The sequence below is a fragment of the Diabrotica virgifera genome, chromosome 9 (genome assembly GCF_917563875.1).
Source record: "Diabrotica virgifera virgifera chromosome 9, PGI_DIABVI_V3a".
Lineage (NCBI taxonomy): Eukaryota > Metazoa > Arthropoda > Insecta > Coleoptera > Chrysomelidae > Diabrotica > Diabrotica virgifera.
Genome location: NC_065451.1, coordinates 64264968 through 64277691, shown reverse-complemented (window position 1 = coordinate 64277691; position 12724 = coordinate 64264968). Strand labels below are relative to the sequence as shown.

Here is a 12724-nt window from a genome sequence, read left to right as displayed (position 1 = left end):
ACTACAACTAATTAAAGTTAATGGAATAATAACACTAATTTTAGAAATAAATCTATTTTTATTAAATTTTAAATCCCATAAAGCTTTTAAATCCCATAGCCATAAAATGCCATTTTAAACAAAAATTATTAAAAAACAAAAATAAGATAATTCGGATGGAATTCCCCAGATTATTTTGTGCTTGATATCACCCCAGTCTCATAATCTGGGAAATTCCATCCGAATTATCTTGCAAGGGATAGTAAGGTAAGTTGTAAACAGCAACACAGTAACTTCACCTCCCACACAATCCCATCAGTCAAACATCCAAACAACCTTATTACTTTATCACCAATCAAATTAACTAAATCTAATCTCCTTCTGGACATCACCCACTTTTGGGCGTGGTTTCCCCACTTTTAGATTTGAATAAGGTAATTCGGACGGAACAAAAATACCTGAAATATGATTCAGATGGTGGCCCGCCGTATATGGCGAACGAAAACTCATGATGCACCCGTGTGCATCACCGTATTGAGCGGACAGTCAAGCATGATGCACACGGGTGCATCACCGTACCGAAGGGGTTAAGACCCTGACATCTTGTAGCCAGCTTCTCGATTTTGATTCAATTAGTATATGGTCGATTTGGTTCTTATATCTACCACCCGGTGATTTCCAAGTTTCTTTGTGGATCTGCTTATGTTTAAAAATACTGCCACCTATAATGAGCTCATTCTGTTCACAGAATTCAATTAATCAATTTCCGTTGTTATTTTTCCTTCCTAGACCTTCTTTTCCCATCACATGTTCATATCCTATATTATCATTGCCAATCTTGGCATTGAAATCTCCAATTATCATTTTTATATCTCTTTTATACTTTTTGTTTATATTATTGTACGTTGCTTGCAATTTTTCATAAAACTCTTCCTTTTCTGCATCATTATTTTCATTTGTAGGAGCGTAGACGTTGATCACTATTAGGTTATAGTACTTTGCTTTGAGTCTAGCCCAAATAATTCTCTCAGATGATGGTTCCCATTCCATTAAAGCATTTTTTCCTTCTTGAGATAAAAGTATTGCTACACATTTTTCGTGTTTCGCATTTTCAGATGTATTCCCAGAATAAATCATATTAATTTTTGGTCTCCTACTCGAGTTGATCCGCTGCCGTTCCAATGTGTTTCGCTTAAATCAATAAATTTCAACTTGTAATTATCCATTTCTTGGTCTACTTGTTCTAATCTGCCGTTTTCATATAAGATTCTTACATTCCATGCTCCAATGGCTATGGTTTCTCTTGTGTCAGTTTCGGTCTTGTCAGTTGTGTTCGCTCTATTTCTTGTATTTTTATTCACTGCCTTTTTCTTTGCCATATCCGTCATCGTTTGTGAAGTGTTTTGTGGGTTTTTTTCAGGTGCTAGTTTTTTGGATTCCCTTCTGGACTTTCCTCTAGCTGGTTACTGTTTTTATTCCATTTCATTGTTTTCCCATTTATTATTAGCTTATTAAATTTTACTTTTACATTTTTACCCTTATTTGCTTCTTCATGGCCAACTTGTCTTATTTTTTTCTGTACGTGCAAATCTTCTTTGGTCATATCGTTGTTGATGAACACTTCGGAGTATCTACGAGACGGAGGGAATGGGAAAATTCCCCCAACAGGGTCCAAAATTAAAAAAAAAATGTTAAAATATTAAAATATGTTAGCTGACATGAAACTTAATTATCGACAACAAATTCAACCAATAAAACTCGCTAGTTAGTAAAATTAAGTGAACCTAATGCATATAATAAGTTATTATTTATGTCTTTTATGTACTTAGTTTGGTTGGTGTTTCATTGGAAGTTCCAAAAATTGTATAAAATATAATTCTCTTTATTTTTGTTTATGTACAATTATGTCGTAAATTTAATAATAAATTCAATAATTATGCTTCCCCTCCGCTTCCACTATTTTCCCCCTTAACTCGGAGAATATTGATCTCATAAAAAATTGTAGGAGTCTCCAACAATTTTAGTTCCTACCATTTTTGTCGAGAAGTTGAAAATGGCGGAGATATTAAGCAACACAACGGTTCTCCTTTAAAATCAATATAGCGGCTAATGCAACCGCGGAATTCAGTCGAGATTTTAAATTTACACTATTATTGATCTCCCCTAAAGGAAAGAATTATAAAATTTGGGCAGCTTAGAAACAAGATTCAATTCAGTAATTATGCTCCCCCCACCACGTTTTACTATTTTCCCACTTAACTCGGAAAATATCAACCGCATGAAAAAAATTGTTAAAAAGAAATTGTAGGAAATCATATTTCAAACAATTTTAGTTGAAAATGGCGTAGATATTGAAGAAAAACAATTGCTACAAAATCAATCAGGTTTTACGCTCGCGCCATTATCGTATGTATACGTACTACCTTAAATATTAACTTAAACCAAAAAAATGAAAGAAATTAAAATTGTGTATGTATAATTTAATTCTCTCTATTTTTGTATAGGAACATTTTTGTCGTAAAACTAATAATAAACGAGATAATTCAATAGTTATGCTCTAACTGTCACTATTTTCCGCCATAATTCGGAAAATATCGACGGCACGAAAAAATTGTAACAATAGAAATGATAGAAAATCACATTTTCAATCATTTTGGTTGTTATACTTTTTGTCGAAAAGTTGAAAATGGCGGAGATATTGAGCAAAAACGGTTCTCGTTTAAAATCAAGATGGCGGCTAACGCAACGGCGGAAGTCAGTCGAGATTTTAAATTTACACTACTATTGACCCCTTCTAAAGATTAGAAAAATAAAATTTGGGGCAGCTCCTAATGCAAGGTTAGGCCTGTTATTCGTCTAACCCGACTGGACTAATTTTCCATGACAAAAGAGTGTGAGTTTTTTTTTTCAAAAATCGTGGAAGATATGGGGAAAGAGCCTAAGGCCGTGGGTGCAAAAAAACCTGTTCCTTTTTGTAAATTTAACGCCAAAAATATTTATTCATCATCATTATCAGTGGCGTTATAACCCTTCGAGATTCTTTGCCGCATTTACTATTGCCTTCCATGTTTGTCGGGCCTGTGCTACTATTTCCCATTTTCTCCAGATCTTCTCTGACTCCACCTTTTTCTAGGTCGTCCTACTTTTTCCTTCTCCCATCAGGCCTCTCCCCGAGCAGCTATGTTTGGTTTGATTTTTGGATAATTTTATTGAAATAATTATAAGGCCAGGTTAAACAACAATGAGGACAACGGATATTCCTGTCTCAATCCAGAATTTACGCAGAAAGCAATAATTGATATTTGCCCCCCTATTCTACCTTGAGCAAAGGAGTTACTTACACACATTTGCGTTACCGCAGTTAGTATCTTGGGTACGCCCAGCTCGATCATTGCATTCGATAGTGTTGGACGATTAATTGAATCATAAGCTTGCATGGCAATGTAATGATAAGGAAGGTAACTTACTTACCAACAAAGAGGATATCCTGTTACGATGGGTAGAGCACTTTCGACAGTTACTGGAAGTGGAAACCTACTAACAATATAGAGCTGGAATACCGAAATGAGGAACTCGTGGAACCCCCCTCGGTAGAAGAAGTGAAAATATCTATAGAAAAACTAAGAAACCACAAATCCCCAGGCAGCGATGGCATCCCAGCAGAGTTATTTAAGCACGGTGGAGAGCAGCTCACCAATGTGATGCGAGAAATTGTTTGTAAAATTTGGTCTGAGGAGCAAATGCCTGAAGAATGGAGCTTAGGCTTAATATAACTCTCCTAAATACAGCATACAAGATATTGTCAAACATTTTGCACGAGAGATTGAAGCCTTATACCGAAACATTTCTAGGAGAATATCGGGCAGGATTCAGGCGTGGACGTTCAACCATTAACCAGATCTTTACACTACGACAGATCCTGGAAAAAGCGCAAGAGTTTAACATAGATATGTACCATATTTTTGTCGATTTTAAAGCTGCATATGACAGTGTCTTAAGACCAAGTCTCTACAACGCTATGAATGAGTTAGGAATTCCAAAAAAAAACTCATATGTATGATAAAAGTGACAATGGCGAAGATGATATCAGCAGTAAAAATTCAAAACGACTCGTCAACCCTATTTGAAATACATAGGGGGTTAAGACAGGGAGATGCGCTGGCGTGTCAACTTTTTAATGTAGCATTAGAAAAGGTCGTACGAGACGCTATAGATAGCAGGGGAACAATATTCAATAGATCTGTCCAAATTCTAGCATATGCAGACGACGTGGACATTGTAACAAGAACCAGAGCGAGAACTGCGGAAATCCTAACCGAGCTAGTAGCAGCAGCAGAACGAATGGGGTTACATATAAATCGAAATAAAACCAAATTCATGGCGACTAACACAAACACAAGAGCTGGAAATGTTGACGCAGATCTAATCATCAATGACCAAAACTTCGAAGCGGTCAAAGAGTTCATATATTTAGGAACATCGGTTAACCCCAATAATAACACATCAGGGGAAATAAAAAGACGAATAATAATTGCAAACAGGTGTTATCATAATCTATCAAAGTACTTAGCTAACAGAGTCTGAATATAGTCTTAGTATAGAACATTGATAGTCCCCGTTCTCACATATGGATCAGAGGCATGGACGCTAACTAAAACAGATGAATCCGCTCTATCGATTTTTGAAAGAAAGGTGCTACGTAAGATATTCGGAGCGGTTTGTGAGAACGGAATATGGAGACGTAGATATAACTTTGAACTGCAGAATATCTACAAGCATAGGTTTGGTGGAAAAGATATTATCACTGTAATTAAGCGAAACCGCCTGCAGTGGGCAGGACATGTAGCCCGGGCCACTGAATCGAACATGATAAAAAATATTCTAACAGCGCAACCCTTGGGAATGAGAAGACGGGGTAGACCAAAGCTGAGGTGGATGGACGGGGTAACACAAGATGCCGAGAAGATCGGAGTCGGCAACTGGAAAATGCAAGCAAGGGACAGAACAGAATGGCGTAGAAAGCTTGAGAAGGTCGAGGCCCTCTAAGGGCTGTAGCACCAAGATGATGATGATGATGAAGCTTGCATGGCTAAGCAATGCGTGGTTCTGGCATTGGAATTGAAATTAGTGTAATGAGATTTCGGAAAAAAATTTAATTGTTTTGATACTAGTACGTTCTTTAAAGGTAAAATATTGCAAAACCTCTAAATTTTAAAGAACCGCTTGGATTGACATGGAATTTGGCATACACATAGGTAACATGTCAAAGAAAAAAAGTGATATTGTGCTGATGTGTGCTTTTGCCCTAGGGGTGAGTTTGACCCCCTTTTGGGGGTGAAAAATATATGTTCGAAATAAGTCCGGAAATGGATAAAATGACTAATTCCAAGCAACTTTTGTTCTATAAAGTTTTTTCACCAAGTTAAATAACCGTGAGCGGCCGTGGAGTAACGGCATAATCGCTGGCCTCATATGCCAGTGCACGTGGGTTCGAGCCCTACCAAAGACAAACCATTTTCATTTCCAATAATGACACGAGCCGTCTCACCGTGCCTCGGAGAGCACGTTAAGCCGTCGGTCCCCCTGGGCTAGTGTACATCGGCACTAGTTACTTAACACAGGATTAAAGATGTAAATGGCGCCGGAACTGTCCGAAAGGATTTCCCCGGCAAAAATGCCATACGATATTATTATTACCAAGTTAATAGTTTTCGAGTTATTTGTGAGTGAATATGTTAATTTTTCTACAAAATTACCAAGTTTTCCGACGGTTTTTCGCAAATAACTTAAAAATTAAGTATTTGGTCGAAAAAAAATTCTTATATAAATAGCACGCAAAAAAGTGAAAAACGTGGTGTATATATTAGGTCACTATACATAGCAGAAGCAGAGTTATAGCTAATGAAAAATAGGTTCATATTCGTTAAATTCCAAATCGAATATTTTAATGTGCCATAACCAAAAATCGAAGCACTTTTTTGGAGAAAAACTCATTTTAACTTTTTTAAAGTGTTTAAAAAATGCTTATTTTTGTTTTTTAAAAAAAATTTTTAGCATCAAAAGTAAACAAGTTACGCTCAAAATAAAGTTGGTCCCTTTTTTTGGTAAGAAATCGGGAAAATCACCCCCTAAATAGCATTTGAAATGAACCTAATTGTTACCACTTCACAAGTTTTTTACTCGCGTATGTATTGATCATATTTTATGATCTGTAAGTTTCATCGGTTCAAAGTCATTATTTTTGAAAGAGCTGTAGTTAAAAGGGCTTGAACGAGTCACTTATCATGAGTGTATGCTAATTTAGAAACACCGAATCTTAACCAATTTTTGTCTTACAGAAAAACAAAAAAAATACAAAGTATTCAGAAAAGTAAAGCCGACTTTTTTTATTGTTTAAGATTTTTGGTATCTAACAATTTTTAAGTTATTTTTAAAAAAAGCATTTTTTTCAAAATTAAAATTTTTAAAAATTTTACTGAAATTAAAAAATTTAAATTTAATTAAAAAACCAAATTTTTTCAAAAATAAGCACTTTGAATCGATGGAACTTACAGATCATATAAACACAACATAAGTAAAGTAACTTGTGAAGCGGTAACGATTAATTTTATTTAAGTTGCTAATTCGGGGGTGATCCTCCTGATTCTTTTTTGCCAAAACTAAAGGGAACAACTTTATCTTGAGTGTAACTTGCTTACATTTGATGCTATAATTTTTGTAATAAAAAGAGAAATAAATCTTTTTTTAAACACTTTAAAAAAGTTGTAATGTGTTTTCCCGAAGAATGCTTCATTATTTGGATATTTCACATTGAATTATTCTATTTGGAATTTTTCGAATATGAACCTATTTTTCATTCGCTATAACTCTGCTTTTGCTAGGTATAGAGACCTAATACACCGTTTTTTTTTCACTTTTTTATAGGCTATCTGTAGTTTTGCTAAGAATATTTTTTTCGACAAAATGCTTATGTTTTGAGTTATTTGCGAAAAACCGTCTAAAAACGTGGTTATTTTGTTCAAAAATGAACATATTCACTTGCAAATAACTCGAACAGTATTTATTTGGTGAATAAACTCTATAGAACAAAAGTTACTTAAAATTAGTCAGTTTATCCATTTCGGGACTTGCCTTGGACATATATGTTTTCACCCACGAGATGGGGTGAGAGTCACCCCCAAGGCAAAAGCACACATCGGCACCATATCACTTTTTTTCTTTGACATGTTAGCTATGTGTATGCCAAATTTCATGTCAATCCAAGCGGTTCTTTAAAATTTACAGCAAAAACCGTGAAAGAATGTACTATAGATACAACTATTCAGCAGCAAATATTTCTTGGGGATTTTTTGTCCGGAATTTTTTGTGGGGATATTTTGTCCAAAAAAATTTGAGGGGATTATTTGTCTGGAATTTTTTGTGGGGATTTTTTGTCTGGTGATATTTTGTCCAGGGATAATTTGCGGAGATTTTTTGTTCGGGGATTATTTGCCCTAGCTTCGCCGGTGGAGTGGAAGGTTTATTATCAGTCCATATAAGACGAGGAGCCGGTGGAATGCAGGCTTTATTGTTAATTCATTTTTCTATAAGACGAGAAGACGGAATGCAAGCTTTATCGCTGGTTCATTTGTAGTTACTGGAAATGAAGCAACGTATGTATTAGACACGATTTCGAAATGAAATGACAAAAGAATGCCAATTATAAATTAAAACTACATACTATCAAATAGAAAGTAAATTTAATAATCTCTAATATTTAAAATAACATTGATAACAGATAATTAAATATTTCTATTGAGATATTAAAATAAGAAGAAATTAAACTTTTCTCATACAGTGCGTCCATAAAGTAATTTTCTTCCTTTTCGCCGATGACCATTATTTTACTTCTCTCGATGTTAATTTTCATTTTTAATTTCTCGTTTTCCTCTGTCCATAAGTTTTTGCATTTTGGTCATGGAATCTGCTATAAGGACTATGTCATCCGCATACAATAAGGCTTCTATTTTTATTGGCTGTGATCTTTGATATCCTATTATTAGGCTATTGATTATGTACTATAGAAAGGAACTACAACGTTAACGGGGTTTTATTATTTCATATGGTCAATGAATCTCTATATATGAAAAAACCGCGGAGTGCTACCATTTAAAGGGGTGCGTTTTTGAGAAATGGGTGAATTAGTCCCTGGGCACAGGTTACATTAGGGTGAATTCTATGCACTTTTGGTACAAACACGTCTACATAAAAATTGTTCCTGGTTAAATTTCCTATCTAAATATAACTTTTTAAAGTCAAAGATACTTTTTTTTTACAAAAATATATTCAAAAGAAAAAGCACAAAGAAACCCAAAAGAAAGAAATTTTGTTTTTTGTCCCATAACTTTTGTCCACGGGGATATAGGTATAGACATTGCTTCACAGAAAAAAAACTAATATATTTTCTCTTTAAAATGATGTTTGGTAGAGGTCATTAGGATTTACAGTTTTCTAAATATGATTTCAAAGTTCGCCACTCACAGAAATTTTGGGCAATTTTCCTTGTTATTTCGCAAATATTGTTCTGTAACTTTTTTCTATGCAACTTTAGGCATGCAATGGTACATGTAAGAGGAATTGAAATCAATTACCTTTAAAATGTTCTACTGTATAATGTTGTACGACTTCTTTTAAAGGGGTTATCTTTTTCAAGATTTTATACTTTTAACGAGTTTTTATATTTTTTACGATTATTTTTTAAATTTCCCATTATAACTTTTTTTTCTACATTTAGGTATATATTATATACATATGTAATAAAAAAGAAAGGTTATTCTGTTTACTTTAAAATGGTGTATTAAAAAAATTTTAGGATTATCTTTGAATAAGATATGTTTTTTAAAAATGTAATAAGTACTTGCAACGATTTTTGATTTTAGGATTATTTTTTAAATTTCTCATTATAACTTTTTTATGTGATTGTGTGTTATGATTGAATCTTATTTTTTATAGGTAATACTATATAATATAATATTAATAATAGGTAATCCACTTGACTCGGCCGGGCAAACTTCAAAATATGGTTTAATTCCAATATTTACTGTCAAAGCTCCTGCACCTTTGCTTGCTTTGCTTGAAAAAATAGCATGTAAATGTACCAAAGGATGTACAAAAAGCTGCGGTTGTAGGAAGATAGGAATTAGTTGTTCAATATTCTGCAAAGGGTGCATGTGCATGGGTACTAATTGTGGGAACTCAGATAACTGAGGTGTCAGAGGAAGATATTGAAGCTAATGCTAACGAAGAGATGGACTTTGTTTTTGAAAATTTTTAAATGTAAACGTTTAAATAATTTTAACTAAAGTGATGTTTTCTAAAACTAATGTTTATTAAGTATAGACTAATTTTTGTAAAAGAAATAATTTTAAATAATACAGGTAAAAAAAATGTCAAAGAATCACTCGGTTTCCATTATTTAAATATAGATGATACACCACTTTAAAGAACAGAAAGTAAGCCCTCTTTATGAGCAATATATAGTATAATATTCATGTACAAGAAAAAAAAGTTATAATGAGAAATTTAAAAATAATCCTAAAATCAAAAATCGTTGCAAGTACTTATTACATTTTGAAAAATAATATCTTATTCAAAAATAATCCTAGAATTTTTTGTAATACACCATTTTAAAGTAAACAAAATAAGCTTTTTTTATTATATAATATAATATATACCTAAATGTAGAAGAAAAAAAGTTATAATGAGAAATTTCAAAAATAATCGTAAAAAATAATATTTTTTTTATATTGGGTATTATGTAATAATAATATAATATTATATAATATATTATATAATAATATTATTTTATTTTTATATTACCTATACCTATTATAAAAAATTGTTAAAAGTATAAAAACTTGAAAAGCCATAATCTCTTTAAAAAAAAGTCGTACAACGTTATACAGTAGACTAGCGTTTCCCAAGCGGTGGATCGCGACCCACTAGTGGGTCGCGGACGGATTTCAGGTGGGTCGCGGCGAAGCTCTTACTGTAGCTGAAAAACGTACATTTATATCATCATAACTGAGGGATGGGTCGCGAATATGAAAAAACATCAGAAGGTGGGTCGCCAGACATAAAAGGTTGGGAACCCCTTGATCAGTAGACCATTTTAAAGGTAATTGATTTTTATTTCTATTGCGTGTACCATTGCATATATACAGTAGGAAAAATGAAAGAATACCCATGAAGGAACATATAAAACACGCTGTATTTTCCTGTCACCGTGTCACACAAAAAATTGGCCAGCGCAAGTACATGTAATAATTATTATTACATGTACTTGCACTGGACAATTTTCTTTGTGACACGGTGACAGGATGTAATAATAATTTTAAAACACACCGATGATAAACATATTGTTCTATAATTTTCGCATTTGTATAATTTTCTTCTCCCAGTTCTTTTTCTACCTCTTGTCTTAGCCTCTTCTCTACTATTTTCGTGCATATTTTAAAACACACCGATGATAAACATATTGTTCTATAATTTTCGCATTTGACGTTTTCTTCCTTTTTGTTTATTGGCACTACAAGGCTACTTTGCCAGTGTTTTGGGATTTGTTGCTTTTTCCGTGCCTCTTTGTCATAGCAACGAACATAAACTCGTAATTTCTATCAAATAGAACAAATAAAAACAGTACTACTGAAATGGCATTTATAATTAAAAAGCTCGGTACCCGAGTGTATTGGTGCTTGTATAACAACGTGTTTTCGATCTTAAGCACCGATGACGTGAAAATTAAAACAATAATAATTATCTGTGTTTCAGGAAAATGAGAATCTACACACAGAAGAACTGAGAAATGGATTGGCAGAGGAATTGCATTCAAAAAAAGCAGCGCACCGAAAAAAAGAAACATCAGCATCCAGTTCATCTTTAAGACTCCGCTCTGATCCATCAAGATCTCGTGCAACTAATAACGGAGGTACTTCAGCTGCTAAAAAGCGTCTTCATAAGAAGAATACTTCACCTGCAGAAACGATGAGCAGTGCCTCTTCAATTTTAAAAAATGCTGCGGAAAACCTCAACAAAGGCCCATCTGAACAAGATGAAATAGGTGCATTTGTCAAGTTTCTTTCTGCTAAAGTACGGAAGTACTCTCCTGCAGTGCGGAAGGGCGTGCAACATGCTATTATGGATGTCATCATGAAAGCAGATAAAGGGTTATTAAATTGCCAGCCAACACTCTACCCCCATCACACTTCATCCACACAGTCGTCAATAATAAACTCCCCAAATTCTGAAAATTTTGTAGATTATGTTTAGAGTCATAGGCGCCCATACACACGGGCAGGGGGGGCCGTGGCCCCCTAGCTTTTCGGGAAAGAACAAAAATTAAATTTATATTACATAAACGTATTTTTGTCAAAAAATTATTGGATCATTTTGAGAGATAAATTGGAAACAACATATTTATTAATAACAAATTCACATATTGGGTAATTAATAGTTTAACAGAAAATCTGTGTGTTTGTGTGTCTGCGACAGCGGTCTATATGGAATGTGCATAATACACATTTCGCACAGTCACGGTGTGCTATTAACAAAAGCATTAAAAGATATTAGAAACGTAGGAACATAATATATACTGTAATCGACACCCAAAATTACAAATTAAATGAATCGTTTTATCATTTATAATACTGCAAAGAAACTCATATCAGCAAGAAATCCGATCTCTGACCGATAATCACTAATGAGCCATTTGTATTTAAGAACTGGCACTATAAAGATAAAGTGTAAAATCTGTGAAATTATTATTATTTGTTTTCTATTAAGTTTTGTGTACACCGAACAGAACCATCTAATCTTCATAAACAGAAATAAATTCATACTGAAAAATAATTTTTAAAATTTATTGAACATAGTCAAATTTTAGTTTGCAAAAGTATTTTTTTAGTAAGTAGATTATTTTTAAAGTGTACCTTATGATGAACAGAACAATTTTATTTAAATGAAAAACAGGTGATCTTTCATGACGAATGAGTGTTATATACAGGGTGTCCCAAAAGTAGCGGAAAGGTCGAATAATTCGCGAAATGAACATCGGATCGAAAAACTGAAAAATATGTGTTAAATATTTCTCAAAAATCTATGCGATGACACTAAACAAGTTCATAAGCGAATTGTGGATAGATAGCGCTATAATCGAAAAAAACGATATATCGTGATACCATAGCAAAATTATAGAAACGGTCTAATATCTCGAGAAATATACTTCCAAATGAAAAACTAAAAAACACGTGTTTAATATTTTTCAAAAATCTATAGAATGACACCAAACAGGATTTTTCATTCCACACTCTGAAGGTGGGGTGAGAGTTAACTTTAAAATCTTAAATAGGAACCCCCGTTTTTTATTGCAGATTGAGTTTCCTCCTCAAAAAATAAGTAACATTTACTCGAAACTTTTTTTTAGAATTGTTGAAGGATGGCGCTATAGTCGGAAAATGCGATTTATTTGAGCCATCTATCAACGATTCTAAAAATTAAAAAAAAAATCCTTTGTAAAAGGTATAAAATTTTATTAAAATCCCTTAGAAGGGCTACATCACAACAAAACGTTTTCGATTTTTATAAAAAAAATCATCATCAATGTTCGATAAACTGGATGCTAGCTGAGCCACAAAAGAAAAATATCTGGGTAAAAACCCTTTACATATCATATAGATGCCTTAAAAGTGCGTACTTCAATAAAAAGCCC

At 33.4% G+C, this 12724-nt stretch overlaps 1 protein-coding gene across 1 annotated transcript in view; it reads left to right on the top strand.

Moving 5' to 3' along the window:
• LOC114336190 (uncharacterized) overlaps positions 1 to 12522 on the top strand; it is a 39140-nt gene extending 26618 nt beyond the window's left edge. Inside the window, exon 3 of the mRNA XM_028286521.2 lies at positions 10789 to 12522. Within this exon, the coding sequence (XP_028142322.1) occupies positions 10789 to 11286 (498 nt within the window). The 3' untranslated portion in view covers positions 11287 to 12522. The remainder of the gene's footprint in view (positions 1 to 10788) is intronic.
• Positions 12523 to 12724: the final 202 nt, after the last annotated feature.